This window comes from Etheostoma cragini, chromosome 8 (genome assembly GCF_013103735.1).
Source record: "Etheostoma cragini isolate CJK2018 chromosome 8, CSU_Ecrag_1.0, whole genome shotgun sequence".
NCBI lineage: Eukaryota > Metazoa > Chordata > Actinopteri > Perciformes > Percidae > Etheostoma > Etheostoma cragini.
The window spans coordinates 20,650,162-20,669,504 of record NC_048414.1 but is presented as its reverse complement, the minus strand read 5'-3'; the positions used below and the strand labels follow the sequence as shown (position 1 = coordinate 20,669,504).

The window sequence follows — 19,343 nt, the reverse complement described above, 5'->3', positions numbered from 1 at the left end:
ACAACAATAAAGCATGTAACCTCATATAAATATATAGCAATAGCCTAGTAATGATGATAGGCCTAATACTACTCATAAAAATACTAATAATAATACTACTACTACTAATAATAATAATATCTGCAAGCTCACATTAGAAGTCTGGTACTACCGCCAATTATAAAAATAGCCTAGTAATGATAATAGGCATACCTACCGCTACTGATAATAATATTAATAATAATAATCCTAAAAAAAATAATTAAAATAGCCTATCTATCTATCTATCTATCTATCTATCTATCTATCTATCTATCTATCTATCTATCTATCGTTCGTTCGTGGTGTGGGGGTGTAGGGCACTAGGGCCCCAACTGCAAGAACCAGCTTTGGGGGGGCCCAGCTTGCAAAAGGTTGAGAACCCCTGCTCTAGAGGGCCCAGAATTCAGTGCTGCACCCCTGGCTTTTTGTAACAATTATTGCCACTAAAAACTGACATGCAGTGTTAGATATGTCCTGAGTAGCTGACCCTACGTGGAGAAAAAAAACATTGCAGTGATGCTGCAGATTTTTTGTTGAGTGCATATCCAGAATTGTCCTACAGTACTTGAAGGCAACCGTGAGTGCAGCCTGCAATAGCACTAGGTAACACACACACACACACACACACACGCACGCACGCACGGCGCGCGCGTACACGGAACATCTCCTCTCTCTCCTATTCTCTCACTGAATCATTGTCTTTGGAAACCAGTCAGTGTGTGTCGGTGCGCAAACTGTGTAACACATCAGCCCAGATGTTTTCAGTTTGAATTCCCCCTCCGTCTCGTCTGGTAAGTTTGAATTACTTGCATTAAACAGGGAACATTCTTCTGTGCTTAAAACCAGGCAGACTTGTTGATAGGCTACTTTACAGCGGAATAGCTTATTTCTTAGCGAGAAATGATACGTTCTGCTTCTAAAGTGCGCGAGAAGTTTGCGAAGCTGTTGGTCATGCATGAGCTGTTTGTGCTCAGGCTATTGACAGAGATCAGTCGCATGAAGCCTATGTCAGAGCGTTATTTAGTGTGCGCAATACGTAGGCCTATTTGGGAGTTGGGACACACTGTTCTTTGAAAGAGTTGGGACCCGATCATGCTCACTTACATAAGACTGACACTCCCCCTTCTGAACGGAGGTATGCATCGATGTGCATCGTTAATTATTATACGTTGGGCCAAATTTTGCATAACAAGAGTCTCTCTTCTCTCTATCTTAGTGAAGAGAGAATGTTAAACAATCTATTCATCTAATTTCTGACATTTGGTAAATGATTCATCTCAAAGAAGTGTGTAAGTGTATAACATGTAAATAAGTGATTGCTATTTTATCATCAAGCAATATTACCATGGATTACTTTAAATTCATGATATTATATATAGGCTAGGCCTATACACCATAGTATGTTGTTTGAGGGAAAACTAGATTGGCTGTATCTATTTTCTTTTCTTTTTTGCCACAAAAGCATCTTTCAAAAATCTTAATAAAATTTTTTGCAGGATGCCCCCACCCTTTGGTGCCTGAGGAGAAGGTGAGGATGGACGCAGACATGATGGACGTACACCCAGTAGTATGAGTTTTTACAGACAAACTGTAGGTGATATTCAGCAATGCAGCAGAGAGGAGGAAGAAACATCACCTCATCTCTTCATCAAACCCTGCGTGAAGCATGCCAACCCGAACGTGGTCGCTACTGCATTCCTGCTCAATACTTAACTAAAGTCTTCAGAAGATGGTGACAATGAGGAGGATCCTCCATGTGAAGGGAGATGTGATGTGCACCATGCTGCTCCTGGTGCTATTCTGTCTGCTGCTCTATGCCCGCCAGGTAAGGTCCGTAAAGATGGAACCAATCACAGCACAGGAAGGGATTGATTGAAACTTTTTGCTAAATTCTTAGACAGTACAAATATCTCCTTCTTGCAAAAAGTACTTTGGTCTTGAAAATCACCTGTCCACTTTCCATGTCCAATCAAATCCCACTCATGTCTCCAGGTGGTGCTGTCTTCTGAGTGGGACAGGCGTGTCTGGAAGCTAGAAATCCATGGCTCTACCAGCTCCAGCAGGACCTTGCTGGGCGCCAGCGGGGCCAAAGTAGGCCAGGAGTCTCCAGGGGTATGAACTCATCTGATTCAAGTTATTAATGTGTGTTTGTCCGCAGGTATCACAATCAAAGTACACTCCAAAAAAACAAATCCGTAAAGTAACAGAAAAGCTCATTACCCGGACTTTAACCTGTAATTAAAAAACAGATTTGGGATTTATCAAAGTGAATATATTACATGGACCTTTAAATGGAGTCTGGTGAGGCTTTTATTGACAGGACAGCTAAAGAAGGGAAAGGGGAGAGAGAGGGGGAATGACATGCAGCAAAGGGCCACAGGTCAGAGTCGATCCAGGGCCCCCCTGCGTCGAGGTGTAAACCTCTATGTACAGGCGCCAACTCCACCAACCGAGCTATAGGGAACATCACATCCCACATAAGGACGTGATGCTCTTTGTGTTCACAAAGAGACAGCGTTGAGTGTGTTGAGCTAATTTCACATAGTGCCCACTGCTGAGCTGAAATCCACAACCAGACTGTACAGGATAGCCAATACTCATCATGTTATTATGTAGAGTGCATCAATGTATGCACACAAAATATGTTTGCATTTATGTTTGAGTGAATGTCCATCTGTACTGATCCAGAGAGGCTCCAACACATTTTTATAATGAACATGGTAGAGATAAACATGAAGTAGTATAAATAGTAATTATGATGCCATTTTTCAAATGTAATTTCAGCTTTCATATTTCATTTGCACATAAAACTTTATTTTATGTCCATTAAGATGATGTTTACCTGCTATAATAAATGTCTTCTGTATTCTGTCTCGCATTGTTTCTCCTAATTAGCAGATCCCATCTGGCCCTTCAGAGCCACAGCTGCCTCCCTGCAACCCCCAATCCAAGTCCAAACCTCCTCAGCCCAAGTCCAAACCTCAGGTCAAATCTAAGGTGAAATCCAAGACGCGGCGGAAAAATGCTGTGCCGACTAAGACCGCTGGCAAGCCCCTGCCCACGATGCCACCATTTGACTTTGAGGGCTATGTGAGAGAAAAGGACAACAGGAACTTTAAGCTGCTCATAGACCAGCCAGAGAAATGTCACCTCGGAGGAGCAGAGGAAGAACAAGGAGGAGGAAGTGAAGGGTCTATTACTGCTCCTTACATGCTGATCGCGGTGAAGTCTATCCCTGCAGATTTTGACAAACGTCAGGTAAAATATGTTGTATGAGGGCCTTTGCCAAAAAAACTCTCACTGATCTTGGAGTATTTCCTAGTAGCAACCAACAGCTGTTTTCAGTTGAAAAGGTTCTGATGAACTACGAACTATTTTCTCAGGATCAGGATCTCGTAGTTACAAGAAAATATTTCATAATTACTAGATCTTTTCTCTGTCTGCACAATGTTGATGTAGGAATATTAATATTAATTTCATCCATATTAAGTAAAATTTATATTTTGTATATTCAGTGTCTCATACTGTCTTATCCTGTAGCCTTGGTTAGCGAGGATTGATAACTATATACCTTAAAGGAGAATTCCAGTTGATTCCAACACGTAGCTCTGTTGTTTGTAAATGTGGAGTGTTGTCAGTAGAGAGACAGAGTTAGAACCCAGCAGGCTTAAACAGGCCATGTTCTAAATGTGGTTTTAGCCTCTAAACATGTTCAAAACATCATTAAAAGTGTCTAACCATGTGCAGTGATTCCTTCCGAGGGAACACAGTGATTCTGACGGCAGTAGATTTCAATTTCAATTTAATTTATAGTATCAATTCATAACAAGAGTAATCTCCAGATATACAGAGTGGGTCTAGACCACACTCCAGAATTTACAAGGACCGAACAATTCTAATATTGTTTGAGAGTGGTAAGGAAAAACTCCCTTTTAGAAAGAAACCTCGGTCAGACCCAGGCTCTTGGTAGGCGGTGTCTGACGGGCCGGTTGGGGTTACAATGAAGAGTGGCAGTAACAGACTCAAAAACTAGGAGTTTGTAGTAGTTCTTTGGTGGTAGTTCATGGCATAGCGAGGCATGAGTGGCATTACAAGGCACAGCAGGACGTAGCAGGGCACCGTAGAGCGTAGCAGGATGTAACAGGGCATCACAGAACGTGTAGCGGGACCATGGCGACAGCTGCAAACGTGATTTTGGAGCCTCCCTGATCTAAGGAAACATGCTGGGCGAAAAAGAACAAAAGGACTCCGGGGAAAGACTCCCCAGAGCTAGGTTAGGTAAGGTTAGGAGATGCGAAAGAAACGCACGGAAGTTGTGCTAATTCAGCTGTGTTTAGTTCCAGCAGTTAGAGAGCTTAGGGACCGTCTACAAAGTACAACACAGAAAAAAGATAGAACAAAAATATGTAGGCTATCAATTTAATGATTAAATAATGTAGTGTCTCCAAACTTACCTCAATTAGAACTTGTCTCCTGCTAGCTGTACTACAGCACTTCATTAAAAAAAAATAAGCATATGGTTATTTTTGAAAATGTGTTTGTATCTCTGTGTTCTAGTCCTTAAGCATTGGAACTAAACCCAGCTGAATTAGCACAACGTTCATGCATTTCTGTCATTTTTACAGCATTCAGATTCACTGTGTTCACTTGGAAGGAATCGCTTCACATGGGCAGGCACTTTTAATGACATTTTGAACATGTAGAGGCTAAAAACCCATTTATACCTTGCCCTGTTTAAGCCTGTTGGGTGCTAACTCTAGCAGGATGACAACATTTTATTCTCTGTACTGACAGCACCCCAAATTTACAAACAACACAGCTACTTGTTGGAATTAAAATTCTATAGTTATGAAATCTTTTCTCGACGTTATGAGATAGGAACTCATAAGTACAAGATAAGGTGTCTTCATTTTTTTACCTTCTGTGTATGCAATGTGCTTTTCTGTAGGGGAGACCAAAACTAGAGCAAAAGGAGAGTACATATTAGAGCTACATTTCAGGTGGACATAAACACATCTCCAAATGAATTCTATTGTTGCTCTGTGTCTGCTCGTTGTTAATCATAGACTGTATACATCATGGCTGTAGTCTCCGTAGTACCCAGTTTCTGTAGCACCCAAATGAAGCTCAAAGTGGGCGGCTCCCGGTAGCTCCAGCCGTCACCATCTGGACATTGCCTGACGTCGCCTAATCCAAACATTTTGCAAAGAGGTGGAGTGTGGATGGATGAGCTGAGATTGAAAACAATCTTAATTACAGTTGTCATGAAAGGGGAAATTAGCTATACTCAAGCCATTTTTTGTGCCAGACTGTAAACATGTTTAGTTCTGCTGTAAAGTTAAGCATTTTATAGGAATGTATAAATCTTTAGGCATAGGCTATTTACAGGTGTAATAGGGATTGATTTTCTTTTGGAGCCAGCCTCAAGGTGCCATTTGATGAACTGCAGTTTTTTGGCTCAACAACTGGTGTAAATAGGTGATTGTATGCTAATGTGCTGCACCCAAGTGAGAAAAAGACAATCAATTAATTCAAATTTAAAAGCCCTTATTATGTTTGTTTGGATTTGTTCCATCTTTTACTGAGTAATTGATGTATAAAGTATAAAGAACCCATTTAATTCCAAATGGAGCATTCTCTCAGACAGTAGTTTTTCTCAACAGCCTGAAACAGCTCGCCCACTTTCCTGTTTGAAATTCCTCAATTAACGATTGAGAATACCAGCCCAGTTTTTCATATGTCCTGCTCAGTGGCTTGTTTGCATTTGTTTGACCAATCATATCAGAGTTGACTACCTGTCCAATCAGAGCAGACTGAGCTTTTTGTGAAGGCGGGCCAAGAGTTTTTCAGGTGGAAGCACTGCAGCAATAGGCAATATGAGAAGCTTATGTTTTGTGAACATGAACGCTGTAAACCTATTCCATTCTATTAGACACCAAGAGTACAAATATTATGTTGAAAAGGAGTATAATATGGGCTCTTTGACCTAACATATTCACTCAGTTGATATATTGGTCAACAAATCAATGTCTTTGAACTTATTATTTGTAGGTGGTACGTCGAACCTGGGGTAAAGAGGGACTCTTTAAAAATGGTGTGTCCATCCGTACCGTTTTCCTGCTGGGGGTTCCCAGGAATCGGACTGCTCTGCCTCTGTGGGATCGTCTCTTGACCTACGAGAGTCAAACCTTTAAGGATATCCTGCTCTGGGACTTTGAAGACACCTTCTTCAACCTGACACTGAAGGAAACCCATTTTCTGAAATGGGTTAACAGCAGCTGTCCTCGTGTCAAGTCAGTGTTTATAACCCTAAATCAGGGGGTTGATCTGATTCTTAACCTTATTTGACTCATATCTGACGCTTCTCCTATTATCTCTTCACATACAGATTCATCTTCAAGGGTGACGCCGATGTGTATGTTAATGTGGAGAATATACTAGAGATGCTACAAGGCCAAAAGCCAGACACGGATCTGTTTGTTGGTGATATAATTATCCATGCTAAACCCATTCGCCGACGCAGTTCCAAATACTATGTGCCAGAGTTTATTTATGGAGGGGGTTTGTACCCGAATTACGCTGGGGGAGGAGGGTTTGTCATGTCGGGACATACGGCTCGCAGACTGAGCTCTGCCTGTCAACAGGTACCAACGTTGGCCAGTTTTAATAATTCAATACGTCTGTTTTCAGAGTTCTTTGACCTAAGAGGTTTTGTTGTCACTTCCAGGTGGAGTTGTTCCCTATTGATGATGTCTTCCTGGGAATGTGCCTTCAACTGATTGGCGTCAAACCATCACGCCACCAGGGCTTTCGGACCTTCGGAATTCCCCGACCGTCGGCAGCACCCCACCTCCAGACGTTCGACCCCTGTTTTTACAGGGAACTCATGGTTGTTCACAGCCTCAGTGTTCCTCAGATCTGGCTTATGTGGAACCTCCTGCACGACCCCAATCTGAGCTGCAACAACAGGACCAGCCTGAAATCCTGGCCCTTTAAGTGGAAAGACAAGATGGGACAAGAGACGGATTACGGTGAGAAGCGGGTGTTTCTCACACATTAGTGACTCCCCACAGGGCCCAGTGTCGCTCTAGCAAGGACCTGATGGTTATAAAGCAGGATCTGTGGCCAACTGGAAGGACTTGTGTTCAAAAGCACAGTCGAGTCATATAAGACTCTTTTTCAAGCTGGCAGATCATCTCTGGGGGAAATGAGTTGGCAAAGGCCTAATGTGCTTCAGATCTTTTGAAAAGGAAGCCAAAATAGAATTTAGGGTGTAGCCATCCAAGCCTGTCCCTGTTCATCCAGTGTTTATGAACAACCATGCAGCAAGACTTTGATTTCCAAAGATTATAAGAACTTTTGAATGTGTAATTTACAGAATGTATTGTGTTTTAATTGTTTACACAAAGGAACAGTAAGACATCACACACACAGCCAGGACTACTGATGGCTGTGTGTACTGTGTGAGTGGAAAAACAACATTTTTGTGTGTTCTCACTGTGAATCTCAAGCAGAGACTTACCGCACTCCCTCATGCTGGATGGAGCCACAAATGGACAGTCGCATTGTCTGTTTCCTGGAGGAACAACAAATAGAGCCTAAATGCGAACCAGCTGGGACCATCTCTCTCTCTCTCTCTCTTTCTCTCTCACACACACACACACACACATTTATTGAAAAGCCTGATACTCGAGTCAGGCATGTGTTGCTACTTCTACGTGAACACTTCAATCATTGTAATGTATAATTCTGTGTTTTTGGTTAAAACTCTTGATGTTGTTACCTTCACGCTCCAGATTTCAGCTAGTGTCCTCTTTGGCCATGCCAGCTGCGTGGCTCTATGCAACGTCGCTCTCTCTACCACTTTGGTCCAGACTAAAATATTGCAACAACTTTTGGATAGATTGCCATGACATTTGGTACAGACATTGATGCGGCTGAGAGGGTGTGTGCTGATGACTTTGATTTGCAGCGCCACAATGACATTGATGAATGTGGCTCTGAGTGGATTGCCATTTCATTTACTACACACATTTATGTTCCCCTCAGAATGAACTGTTATAACTGTGGTGATCCCCTGACTAACATTTTGAACCATCTTGTAAAAAATTTAACATGTCAAACACTAATGGATTAGGATTAAATACTTGAAAAACTAATTACATTTAGATTAATTTAATGAAATTGAGATTTTGCACTTTATTTCAAATTAAATCAAGTGTCAACTTAAAAGTAAAAACCGCCATCAATACTTTGCATCAAACAAACAACCTGTACTGAATGTGTTTTTTGATTAAATGGTGGTAAATCTAGAGTGCATCTACATGGAACTGAATGTTCCCTTGTTTCATCACTCATTCCTGCCAAAACCTCATGCAGAGTTCTGGTTTAATCAACATTCACTTCACTTCCTTTGATATTTATGAGTTCTCCGGACATACAAGATTACCTGATGTAATAACTGTAAGCCTGTCCCGTTGTGGATTTACATAATGTGTTCACACATGTGTAGTTATAGACAAATTAGCCCTGTAATGTTGTGCTTCGAATATTTTTTAAAGCAACACTGGAGAACTTTTTTGTGATTTAAAATGCTTCCAAAAATGTTTCAGTGTTTCATCAACTCGGAACAGGGCTAACGGCACTTCTGCATTCTGCAGCAGAAGCTAATAGTTTAAAAAACAACTAAAAACCATTAAAATGTATCAGAAGATAACTCTTTTGAAGGTCCCTACAGTGTAAAACTCTCTCGGGTTTTGTGACTGATAATTATAAAATAATTCTGCCAGGTTATGATACAAAACAGATGTTCAGGTTTAGCTCATGGCTCAAGTCAAAAGTAAAATTTGCAATATAAATCTGAGTTTTAATGTTGTGTTAAGAAATAAAAACATCCCAATCTGTTTTACATCCACATTTTTTTATTGTTTTTTTCATATCCTGGTTGCACACACAGAAAATGAACTTTGATGTCAATGAATAGTGAAGATTTTAGGTCGTAAAAGTCCGAAATGTCACATTGGAGTTGTTAGAGATTGCACAGCAGCAGCTCATCTCAACAACCGTCAAACACACTCAAAAGTGTGAGCATTGGAGCAAAGCTTTCAGTCACCATAACCCTTCATCTCTTTGTACTATATGGTATTGTTCTTGCCTTTTCTTCAGTGGACATGCTGAATAAATCTACTTATTTCTTCATACACAAAGCTATAGTATTCAAAATATAAAACGCCACATTCCATGAATTTCACAAGTTTTCATTAAGTATAACAGCCCCTCCCCCCAACACTTCCACAAGTGGGCTTAAAGTCCACAAAACATATTGTGAGGAGATTAAGCAGGATAGGCAACATAATATATGATACCAAGAACAGACAATACGCAGCGCTAACATGAGATTATCATTACACTGCACCGAAGCTGTGCATTACAAATAATGGGGTTAGCATTCCTTCCTGCATTCAATGAAATCAATACAAAAAAAAGTAAAAAGTTGAAATTTAAAAGCCACACAGACCTTCGGATTTAAGTTTTTAATTGTTTATCTAGCTTTAAAAATGTGGAAAAACAAGGATGTGATATGTCCACCTGAGTTTGGGTGAGATGAACTACCCAGCATCCTATAGCTCCTCTCTCAGTAACAATGCGCCTCCCAGCACTGAGCGTCCATGGTGCTGGGCTGGGCTTCCCAAAACTGGCCTGATGAGTCCTTTTTTTCCCCTTGTATTCATGTATGGTATAGTGGATATTATGCTGGTAACGGTTTCCCCAAAAGCATTAAGTGGGTATGTACATTTTCCCTTTTAAAAAAAAAAATGTATATATTGCCTGACACGGGGCGTCCTGGTAACTGACCTGGTAGAGCATGGGTCTTATGTACTAAAAGTCTATACCGCAGCGTCCCAGGATTTCATTCTGACCTGCTGCCTTTGCTGCATGTCTTCCACCTGTCTTTCCCCTGTCATGTCAATTAAAAGGCCCAGCCCAAAAAAAACTAAAAACAAATATCATCTCTGACACATCTGTTTTCAATAAAGTAAAGGTCTACTTGGCTCCGATATCTTTTGGGTATTGACCAATTTAAAAGTGTGAAGGAAGACAAGGAATGGTTTTCCTTCATCTTTTTTTTCTTCTTGAAAATCCACTGGTTTTTTGGCAGTAGTGCATTACTAAAATCCTGTATTCCACAGTAACTATCATGAGCTTTTAAGGGTTGTCAACATTTGCATTGTTTAGGGTGTTTGGTGTAGTTATAAACTTATAGTTTTGGGAAACTCAACCCAACCTGTCATTCTCTGAAGGTAACAGAAAAACTAAAATGACAGATGGCCATAATACCATGTTAGCTTGTTGCTAATGCTCAGTGACGCACACACACACACAACGATGAAGTTTAAATGAATTCTCAAACTGTATGTACTACGAGATTCCTTTGTACAGAGGAGATAGAGACAGAAGTCAAAGACAGGCGCGTTGGGAGATGAGGCACAATGTTCATCAGTTTTGTGTTTTCTTGTTATTTCTCATATGTAGTTTCTTGCACACAAGCAAGTTGTAGTAAAATGTTGGAGTATAGCTGTCATGGTATTTATATTACAGCGGTTCCCCTAATCAACTCATGTGGATGAACAGAGACAGGAGGAGGGAACTTTGTGTTTCCAGGTTCATCAGACATGACTGGACAGCCAGCGCTCTGAAACATCTCAAACCTGGGAGCTCGACGAGAAAATGAGTTGGACATGTCGGAATTCGTCTTCAAACATTACTCCAGCTTTTGGGATCCCATGTTGAGAAACCAGCATGTGAAACAGCCCTCTCCCCCGCTTTCAGCTCGTTTAGGAGGGAGTCTGGCTACGAGAAAGCTGCAGCCGAGGCCGTATTTTTCTCTCTCTCGTGTAAACAAGTAGACGTAAAATCAAGCAACATGCCAATGACTCAGAATCAGATTATGTCCACTCAACAAAAACATCTCAACCAAAGCTCTCTTCCAGTCCAGATGTGAATTACTAGTATTCCCGTTTTCCCTCCCTGCAGCAGCAATTCAAGCTTTGCTGAAGCAGAGCTATCTACTGGCACTCAACACTTCTGTTTACTGCAGCCTTAACATCGCACAAGAAAAAAGCTTCAATACTGAGTGGTGTAGAATAAAAAAAAAAAAGACTTCCAGTGCTTGTTTATGAGCCAGTTGTGAGCAAGATGCCTTCACCTGAGTTTTTAGTCTAATTAGAATCAAGAAGGAAATATTAAGAGACCCAGCCGGTGCCTGAGTCAGTTGTGTTTCTGCCAAGCCATTTAGATGATGTAAATAAGAGGACGCCAGAATAAGAGCACACAACTATTTACAGTATGTTAACATCAACATCGACTCCAACATCAGGGCCCGAACACAGAAAAAAAATAAACTACTCATAGAATCAAAGAACAGCTTGACTAACTGGATTTCCACAACACAGACATTCATTTCTTCAACTGCTCTTTAATGTTATTTTCTGATGGTCACCTGTCCGGTAAGAAACCACAGGAAATCTGTTCAGAGCCATGCAATGCCAAGAACCAAGGTAGTGTAATAAAGGCTACTATTGGTGAGTTTTATAGAACTAGTTCCTATTATGATGAATCTGAAATGTAGACTGTTCTTTGTAGATGCTGCTGGCCACAAGCTAACTCACATTGTGTAATTTGGTTACTCATAAAATATATCAACCAATTCATGTAGTCAGCCGGGGAAAAAAATGTAGATCCTCTAATAAATACAAAATAAAAATCCGCAGTTGAAGCCAGTTGGAACATCAAAACTCACTTCAAGCTCCTTGATATTCTTCATGACAAACTGCATATCTGACCCGCTCTGAAAAAACACTGTATCTCTCCAAACCACCTAAGCAGACAACTTGGCATTGGGTACTCAAAACTTTAAAATTCTCCAGTCGTCACTTGCAACATTTCTGTCATGAACGGTATACGGGCCTCGACTTCAACCCTGATGCTTTCACACACACGTTGATATAAGCAATCATAAACTCAGCAATAGTAAAAACAAAAACAAATTGCTTCAGTATCAAGGGACAATAAAAGAGAATGTGTGTATTAAAATGAATACACAGTTTATTGAAATGCTTAGAATTAAAAAGATTTTTTTAATTCAGACAGTGGGAAGGGAAAGAAATGTTAAGATGAAGGAATGCTTGATGTTCTTCCCCATTTCCTGAATGGGTTGATTCTTTGAATTACAGCTCTCTGACAACAATAACAATGGTACAAGATGGACAACACTAGTTGTTATTGTTAATGTGTCTCTGGCTGTAACCAAATTCAGATGATTTGCAGGCTGATTGGTTTTAAAACCACACATGTGAGTCGGTTATTCGCGTCTTGTGTGATTACTGTCAGCAATTACACAAACCAGGAGCTGAATTTAGAGTCGTTAGAGAAGGGAGGCGGCAAACACGCAAGTCTCTCCTTTAGGACTGGTGCAGACAAGCGACTACAGTGATAGTGTGAGCGGATGAATGAAATCATCCTTCTGAAAACATCTTTGGCTGGAGCATTTGGCAATTCAACAAAAGAAATAAATGCAGACATTGCTGAGGGATGAATTGCAATGCATTGAACACATGTAGAGATGAAGAAAGAGGGAGAAGAGTGTAACACGGAGGGCATGATGCACGCACACACACACACACACACACACACACGCCTCCACAAAGCTATCTCTGAGGATCACAATCAACCAATCAAGTAAAAAGGTGTGTATTAGTGCAAATGTAACAAGAGACCACAATGAAAATGGTCATGGTGTGAATGAGGGAATCAGGGCAGAGAGAAATAACACGAGTCTCTGCCCTTTGCAACATGCAGAATCAAATAAAACAAAACGGCTTGCCGGTTTGTGCTTATAATAAGTTTCCTCTCATTTAAAAGCATCTGCCAAGTTCATGCAAATCCTTGTGTCATGCCTGCATGTCTCCATGTTTGTTTGTGCTTAAAAAATATAAACCAGCTTTCATGTATTAGAAATACATGTGAGAATAGTAGTTGAAGGAACTGAAATGCTGTGTGTGTTTCAATTAAAGTCTTTTTAACAACAGCAGCCTAACACATGCAGATACTTGTGTGCTTGCGTGCTTGCGTGCGTGCGTGTGTGTGTGTGTGAGGAGATGGACACGGCCACGCCCAGAGCTGCGAAGACCAACAGCTGTGGGTTAACAGGGTTTGCTGCTGTGTGCTTGAGTGTGTGTCTGTGTGTTGTTTGCGGGCATCACTGTAAAAATTTGGAGGAATCGTGAGCAGGAAGCTGGATGAGGGAGACAATAACGTTGACCGTGTTTGGGTCGTTCTGCTTTGAGGGGCTTTCACATCGGGCTCATCCGGCCGTTGTGGGTGTGTTTCTGGGCCACGTCTCTCCAAACCCCGGGGGCGCTTGGTTCTCCGCTCGTACGACAAAATCTGGATTCTCACGTTTTTTTTTCTCTTGTGTTTTTGTTACAGTCCCCTGCAGCTTCGATGTGATTCGGCCCGATGTGTTTGGCTCTGATGGCTCATCATAGGGATGGGCAGGGATTGGTACTTGGGGTTTTTAACGTGCCCGGGTTTCCATTGAGCCAATCGGGCCTGGTTCTGAAGTCGCTGCAGGAAGACGGGCGGTACCGGTCGGGCTGGCAGTGCGGTTGATGCTTGATGTTTATTCAGCGGGTCGAGAAAGAGTTTGTTTTCAAGACTTTGGCCACTGCAGTTTTCCATAAGAGATCTGTTGCACGATGACAATTAAATGCTGATCATTGCACCACAAAATGTGATGGAGGTTATTGTCATATACAGGCTGCCATGACACCTTACTGGTAGAACCATGGCATCCAAACTATAGTCTGGACAAACTCTTCGTCTGTCGTCCTGGGTGAATTCAGTCACTGGATGGAAACAGGAAACAGTTGAGCTCTAGTTGAGCACAGATTTCTTCACCGTGTCAGTTTGCAGCACCACTGTGATATTCCCACACAAACAAGACATCGTTTTCAGTTGTTTCATTTCAAAACATCAGTGGTCCAGCACTGCGACCATTTAACTCGATCCTGAGATAGTCTGGGTTGGGTTGACTGTTCCGACTGGGTGTGTCCGATTAGACGAGTAACTCTTAGGACCACCCGCCAGGAAAAAAAGGTGATAAATGCCAGGTCGGACTCGGTTATTCTGGTTGCGTTTCTGTTTGATGAGTAGCATATGCGCTGGGTATGAATGACTTTGTTGTTGACGTGGTAGGTCTGCTTGGTTACGAATCTGGCTCTGGGTTAGAGGTTCAGTCAGCAGAGGTGCTAGATTCAGGACAGGCCAGAATGAGATGTGGTTCTGGTTACTTGTTCAGTGGGAACTACTGCTGGATTCAGGTCGGGCTTGGCTAGCGGTCCGTGGAGCACCATAGAGGGTTACTGATGCTATGTGGTTATTCTGCATCACCTAAGGAACAAATGATCAAATACAAAGATATGTTGTTAAAATACATATAATAGTTTCATGCAAACTGAGACAAATGCGACAAAACCCAATGTTTTAGGTTAAGGTCATATCTTTAAGAGCAAAAGTTATCCAACTCTATTTCAGCCAAAATCCCTTTATAAGATTATGAAAATTATGAGTCAGATCAGTCTAAATATTAACAAATGCACACAGAAGGATTCAAACGAATTTCAGGATTTCCATATAAATGACTCCATATAAATAGTTTTCAATGAACACAAATATAGTTATTGCTCTGTATACATGTAAAAACAAATCCAAAAGGTTCACAAATGTACTTTTGATGCACTCATGAATGTTTCTTGTGTCGAAATTCACAAATATATGTATCAAAAAGTATTTTCAATTTTCATCAAAATAATGGATGTTGTTACATTTATATACAATCTCCTGAACCTGCGTTTTACAAACTGCTCGTGATGTGTGAACTTATATTTTTGAGACTCCTCTACTGTTGCTCGACTCACAAAAGCATTTTCATTCATCTGTAGCCAATCTAATGTCTAGATAGTCTAGTGTAGACACACGGGTATTATTCAATGTTTTCATACAGGCATAGCTTTACACACAAATTATAGTTTGGAGAGTGTTTACACATATCTCTGCTAACTGTAGTTTAACACATATTGTACACACTGAAATGCTAGCTAAAGCTACAGAGATACGTGTCCTGACCTCAAAGATCATCCTCTGCAGTCCGAAGCAGAAGGTAGAGCCGAAGGGGTTGGTGTTATTGGCTGACGAGGACCTGTCAAACACAAACCACTGATAATGTCAGAGAGGACGTCCATTTGGATGATGGCCATAAGGGTTTGCTATAAAAAAAGAAACCTGCAGCAAGATCCGTAAACCAACAACAATATTAAAACGTGCCAACTAAATATTGTAGACGTACAGTATGTGGGACACACTTAAAATGGGATCCATTTAGTCTGTGTAGATGCAAGAGCATGTGCATGTACCTGTGGAGCACGACTGGTTTTTCCATCGGGTGACCGAGCATTTCCTGAATCTGATCCCACTGACAGAGGAACAAAAAGTTAGCAACTTTCGAGGCAACTTCTATGACAGTAGATAAAAGGGCTTGTTTATCCACTGCCTTGTATCACAAAGTTACCAGACCTGTATGAAGAGGTCAACTATCGGAACAGGACTGTGGTTGGATTAGCTTCTGGGTGATAGAACTTCTCATCGTCACATCATTGCTGAAGATCAAATGCTGTATCCTGTTTTCACCAAAACCCTTAACTCAAGCTAAATTAAGGCGCATTCTGGGATGTTTTTGTGGATAAAAGTCATATCACAAGATTTTACTTAACTTGCTCTATAGTAACATGAGAATATAACTGATTCTTTTGTCCATTCCTAATTAAAAGAAAATTTGCATCCACACGCGCACTTTTAAGAGAAAAGGTCCGTCCACATTAAAAACGTAAAAACACAACTGAAGCGCGGTCATGCTTTCAAGCCAACAGGGGGGAAAGATAATTCCAGTCGTTTAAAGAAGAAGACGATGTTGGCCAATCAGAAGCCTGAAAAAAACTGGAAGACTACCTGTATATATATCTATGAAGCCTACTAGAAAAACTAGAAGTCCAATGGTCACATCCAATGCCAGCGATGCTGCACATCTGTGCATAGATGTAAAATTCCTGCCAGCAAGCCGGTTGCCAGGACTATTTTGGCCATGTCTGAAATTGCAAAAATATGCCGCCTCATGTGGCTTTGCCAGACTTTCCTACACAGCACGGCGGGGGAGGGTGAAAGAGTGAAATATGGCAGCATTTCCGGTGGCATGGAATACCTCATTTGTGACGCCTTATTAAGGAGATAATGGCGCACACTCTGACATTGCAAGCCAGAAACTCTTTTTCCCATCTACACAACTACACCGCTGGCCAGAGTTTTCCTAAAGCTCAGTTTACAGTGACATAAACACAGTTTGTGTGTTAACAAAAGGATAAACCACAGTAAAAAAGCTGGTTTTAAAAATAAATACCCATGTACGTGTGAAATTAGCAACATTTGCCGCTAGGATTACAGCTATCAGGCGTTGGCACGCAACTAACATTACTGTAACATTACTTAGCAATTGACACTAATATACTATAGCAGCACTTTCTACCTTCAAAAATAAAGGCTGATTCTGGCTTTTAAACCAAATACATAACTGAAAATGTTTCAGGAGTGAGAAAAACACACACTCCAGTAGTTCCGGTCTGGAGGAGATGTCTCATTGAAGGCCGGCTAGGGGTTACATGATGCTGACCCGAGAGTAGAAAAAAGTGTTTTTGAAAAAAAACTACTGAAATTGTATCTGATCTGTATTGCCGGCAAAACTTAACAGTTTTATGAATTTTGTCATTAACCGACCTTGCTGTTGGTGGTTAAGATGCAGTCCTCCGTCTGAGAATCAGCTCCATCTAGAGTGCAGGAACACAAAGACATTAGATGAGGGGCGGAATAAAAATCACCATCAAATCATTCACAATAAGACATGCAGGGTTCACTCTTTGTGGAGTTTGGTGACTGAGAAGCGTCTCACCTTTCTTAATGACAAGTGGAATCTTAAAGTCACAGCGATGATATCTGTGATGAGAGAGAAAACAATGAAAAGCATAGGCAATTAAACTAGACTACATGACAGAAACACTACAGTGTAAGAGGTAGAGTCAAAGACCTTTGCCCAAACCCTAGCGATGGTCTCTGGCGATTATGTTTTGGTTGCACCGGCAAAAAAAACGGTAGTCATGAATAAATGATGCTAAAAAATGCATAAATTACTCATTCTTGGCAAAAGAGCTGTGTGCGTGTGCACATCTGAACAATGTCGGGCTGTAAATGGGTTTGGGCTTTTAAAAAGATATCAATCAAAATGTCCTTGCGGGCTCGGGTCAAATTCTGTGAGGCTCTGGACTATTTTCAGCACATGTTCAGATTATTTGCCAGAATCCCATTAAATAGGAATTCAGTGAAATTACAACTCTCTGTATGGACAGTGCATTCTCCCTTCACATGTGCAGCCACACTACTGCCAGGTCTGAGCCAAAAGGACTGCATGAAAGCATGGAAGTTTTGATTATATAACTCAAGTGAATATATTTTATATCTTTATACTTCAGTGAACCAGCCGATTTTTGCTAGCTAGCTGTTACCATGTGGGATGGAGCCTAATTCAGCATGTTAAATGAAGAGTTTTTATTTATCTATTCATTCTTTGTAAAACATTTCTATTATAAATTAGATGTTTACTTTGAACCTTAACTCGGCACACCGCCCACATTATTGTCTACTCGAATCCCCACTCGTTCCAGATTATGTCTGCTTGTGATTTGGTAAAAGTTTTTTTTTTCTTTCAGCATATGACTTGATAAAAATACAGCAGACAGGAGAAAATAACCCAGATTTTACCATTTTATTCTTGTTATTTCCCATTCATACAAGAAATTCTCATTATTCCCATGGAAGTTTTCCAGAAAATTTGCAACATTATGCAGTATTGTTAACTATCATGGAGTATGATGGAGAAAGACCAAATGGTGGAGGAAAACTGGGTAAAGGAATCTGACAGATTCAGAGAGAAAGAAACAGAAACAAGATATTTACATATTGAAGTTGTAATGTCCGGGGTAGTTGGTATGGAGGACAAACTTTTTAACCAAGTGAGTTGTAGAGTCAAACAGGATATCCTGAAAAAGAAGAAAAAAAACAATCTTTAAGATTGCTTGTGTGCCATATCTTTGGCAAGACCAGCCCAATACAGTCATGTTTGCTGTAGCGGTGCTACCAGATGCAGGACTGCTGTACACACCCACAGCCATTCATTACCAGCAGCCAGTATTGCCGTCTGGCCACTGAGCAGATGCTCCAGCTTGTTGTTCAGAGGATCTGATCACCAACTGACAGGGTACTACAGTGCAATAGGATTAAAAACAGACTTCACACTAAGCAGAAAAATAATTAAATGCTTCCATGAACGCTACTTTGGCAGCTGTCACTACTGGTGGAAGACTCTTAAATAAGACGGACCAAATCCTCAATGACCCCACTCACCTACGCCATCATAATTTATGAAAAGTAATGGGTCAATATTTCTCTCTGAAATGTAGTGGTGTGGAAGTAGAAAGTAGCAGGAAAATAAAAGACTCAAGTAAAGTAAAGGTACTTCAAATCTGTACTTAGGTACAGTACTTGAGTAAATGTTCTTGGTTATTAGAGCCCGACCAATATATCGGAGGGTTGATATCAGGCATTTCCCGAGTCCATCAGTGTCAACATTTATAATAGACGATAAAAAAAGTTTAAAAAAATGTTAATTCATCAGAATCATTTATAATGACAAATAAATGTTAGTATAGCATAGTTTTTCACCAGAGGACACACTACAACGTCCCCTGTTGGCAACAGAATATCATTTAGGTTTCATACCTTAAGTTTACATTCTTACACATTATCAGAACTTTAATGTATTTTGATGTTTCTCTGTTCTGTTGTGTAAGTAAAACAAATTATCATAATATTTTAGTGAGAACTCATAAATAACTAATGTTAGAGAAATCTGTTCACTTTCTTTACGCGTTTCTGGATTTCCTTAAAAAACATACATCGGCCGATACATAGGAATACTGGATTTTAAAATAACCAAATACTCATATTGTATCAGCCTTAAAAATCCTTTACTGGTCGGGCTCTATTAGTTACATTCCACCACTCACTATTACATTCACACACTTCAGTATACAGTGGGTACGGAAAGTATTCAGACCCCTTTAAATTTTTCACTCTTTGTTTCATTGCAGCCTTTTTCCAAA

At 40.6% G+C, this 19,343-nt stretch overlaps 2 protein-coding genes across 7 annotated transcripts in view; one reads left to right on the top strand and one right to left on the bottom strand.

The window, feature by feature from the left end:
• b3gnt9 (UDP-GlcNAc:betaGal beta-1,3-N-acetylglucosaminyltransferase 9) overlaps nucleotides 1-7,457 on the top strand; it is a 7,694-nt gene extending 237 nt beyond the window's left edge. Inside the window, exons 1-7 of one of the 5 annotated variants that reach the window (XM_034878876.1) lie at nucleotides 684-812; nucleotides 1,518-1,846; nucleotides 2,014-2,112; nucleotides 2,917-3,279; nucleotides 6,073-6,314; nucleotides 6,410-6,665; nucleotides 6,749-7,457. In XM_034878876.1, the coding sequence (XP_034734767.1) occupies nucleotides 1,751-1,846; nucleotides 2,014-2,112; nucleotides 2,917-3,279; nucleotides 6,073-6,314; nucleotides 6,410-6,665; nucleotides 6,749-7,081 (1,389 nt within the window). In that variant the 5' untranslated portion in view covers nucleotides 684-812; nucleotides 1,518-1,750 and the 3' untranslated portion in view covers nucleotides 7,082-7,457. Of the gene's footprint in view, nucleotides 1-683; nucleotides 813-1,517; nucleotides 1,847-2,013; nucleotides 2,134-2,916; nucleotides 3,280-6,072; nucleotides 6,315-6,409; nucleotides 6,666-6,748 lie in introns of those variants that run through there. The other 4 variants (XM_034878875.1, XM_034878873.1, XM_034878874.1 and 1 more) reach the window with 4 other exon arrangements.
• Nucleotides 7,458-10,540: 3,083 nt separating this feature from the next.
• c8h16orf70 (chromosome 8 C16orf70 homolog) overlaps nucleotides 10,541-19,343 on the bottom strand; it is an 18,316-nt gene continuing 9,513 nt past the window's right edge. For both annotated transcript variants that reach the window (XM_034878871.1, XM_034878872.1), the window contains exons 11-16: nucleotides 18,139-18,221; nucleotides 17,078-17,121; nucleotides 16,906-16,955; nucleotides 15,495-15,553; nucleotides 15,208-15,280; nucleotides 10,541-14,472 (exon numbers count right to left, since the gene is read on the bottom strand). In XM_034878871.1, coding sequence (XP_034734762.1) covers nucleotides 14,377-14,472; nucleotides 15,208-15,280; nucleotides 15,495-15,553; nucleotides 16,906-16,955; nucleotides 17,078-17,121; nucleotides 18,139-18,221 — 405 coding nt within the window. In that variant the 3' untranslated portion in view covers nucleotides 10,541-14,376. The remainder of the gene's footprint in view (nucleotides 14,473-15,207; nucleotides 15,281-15,494; nucleotides 15,554-16,905; nucleotides 16,956-17,077; nucleotides 17,122-18,138; nucleotides 18,222-19,343) is intronic.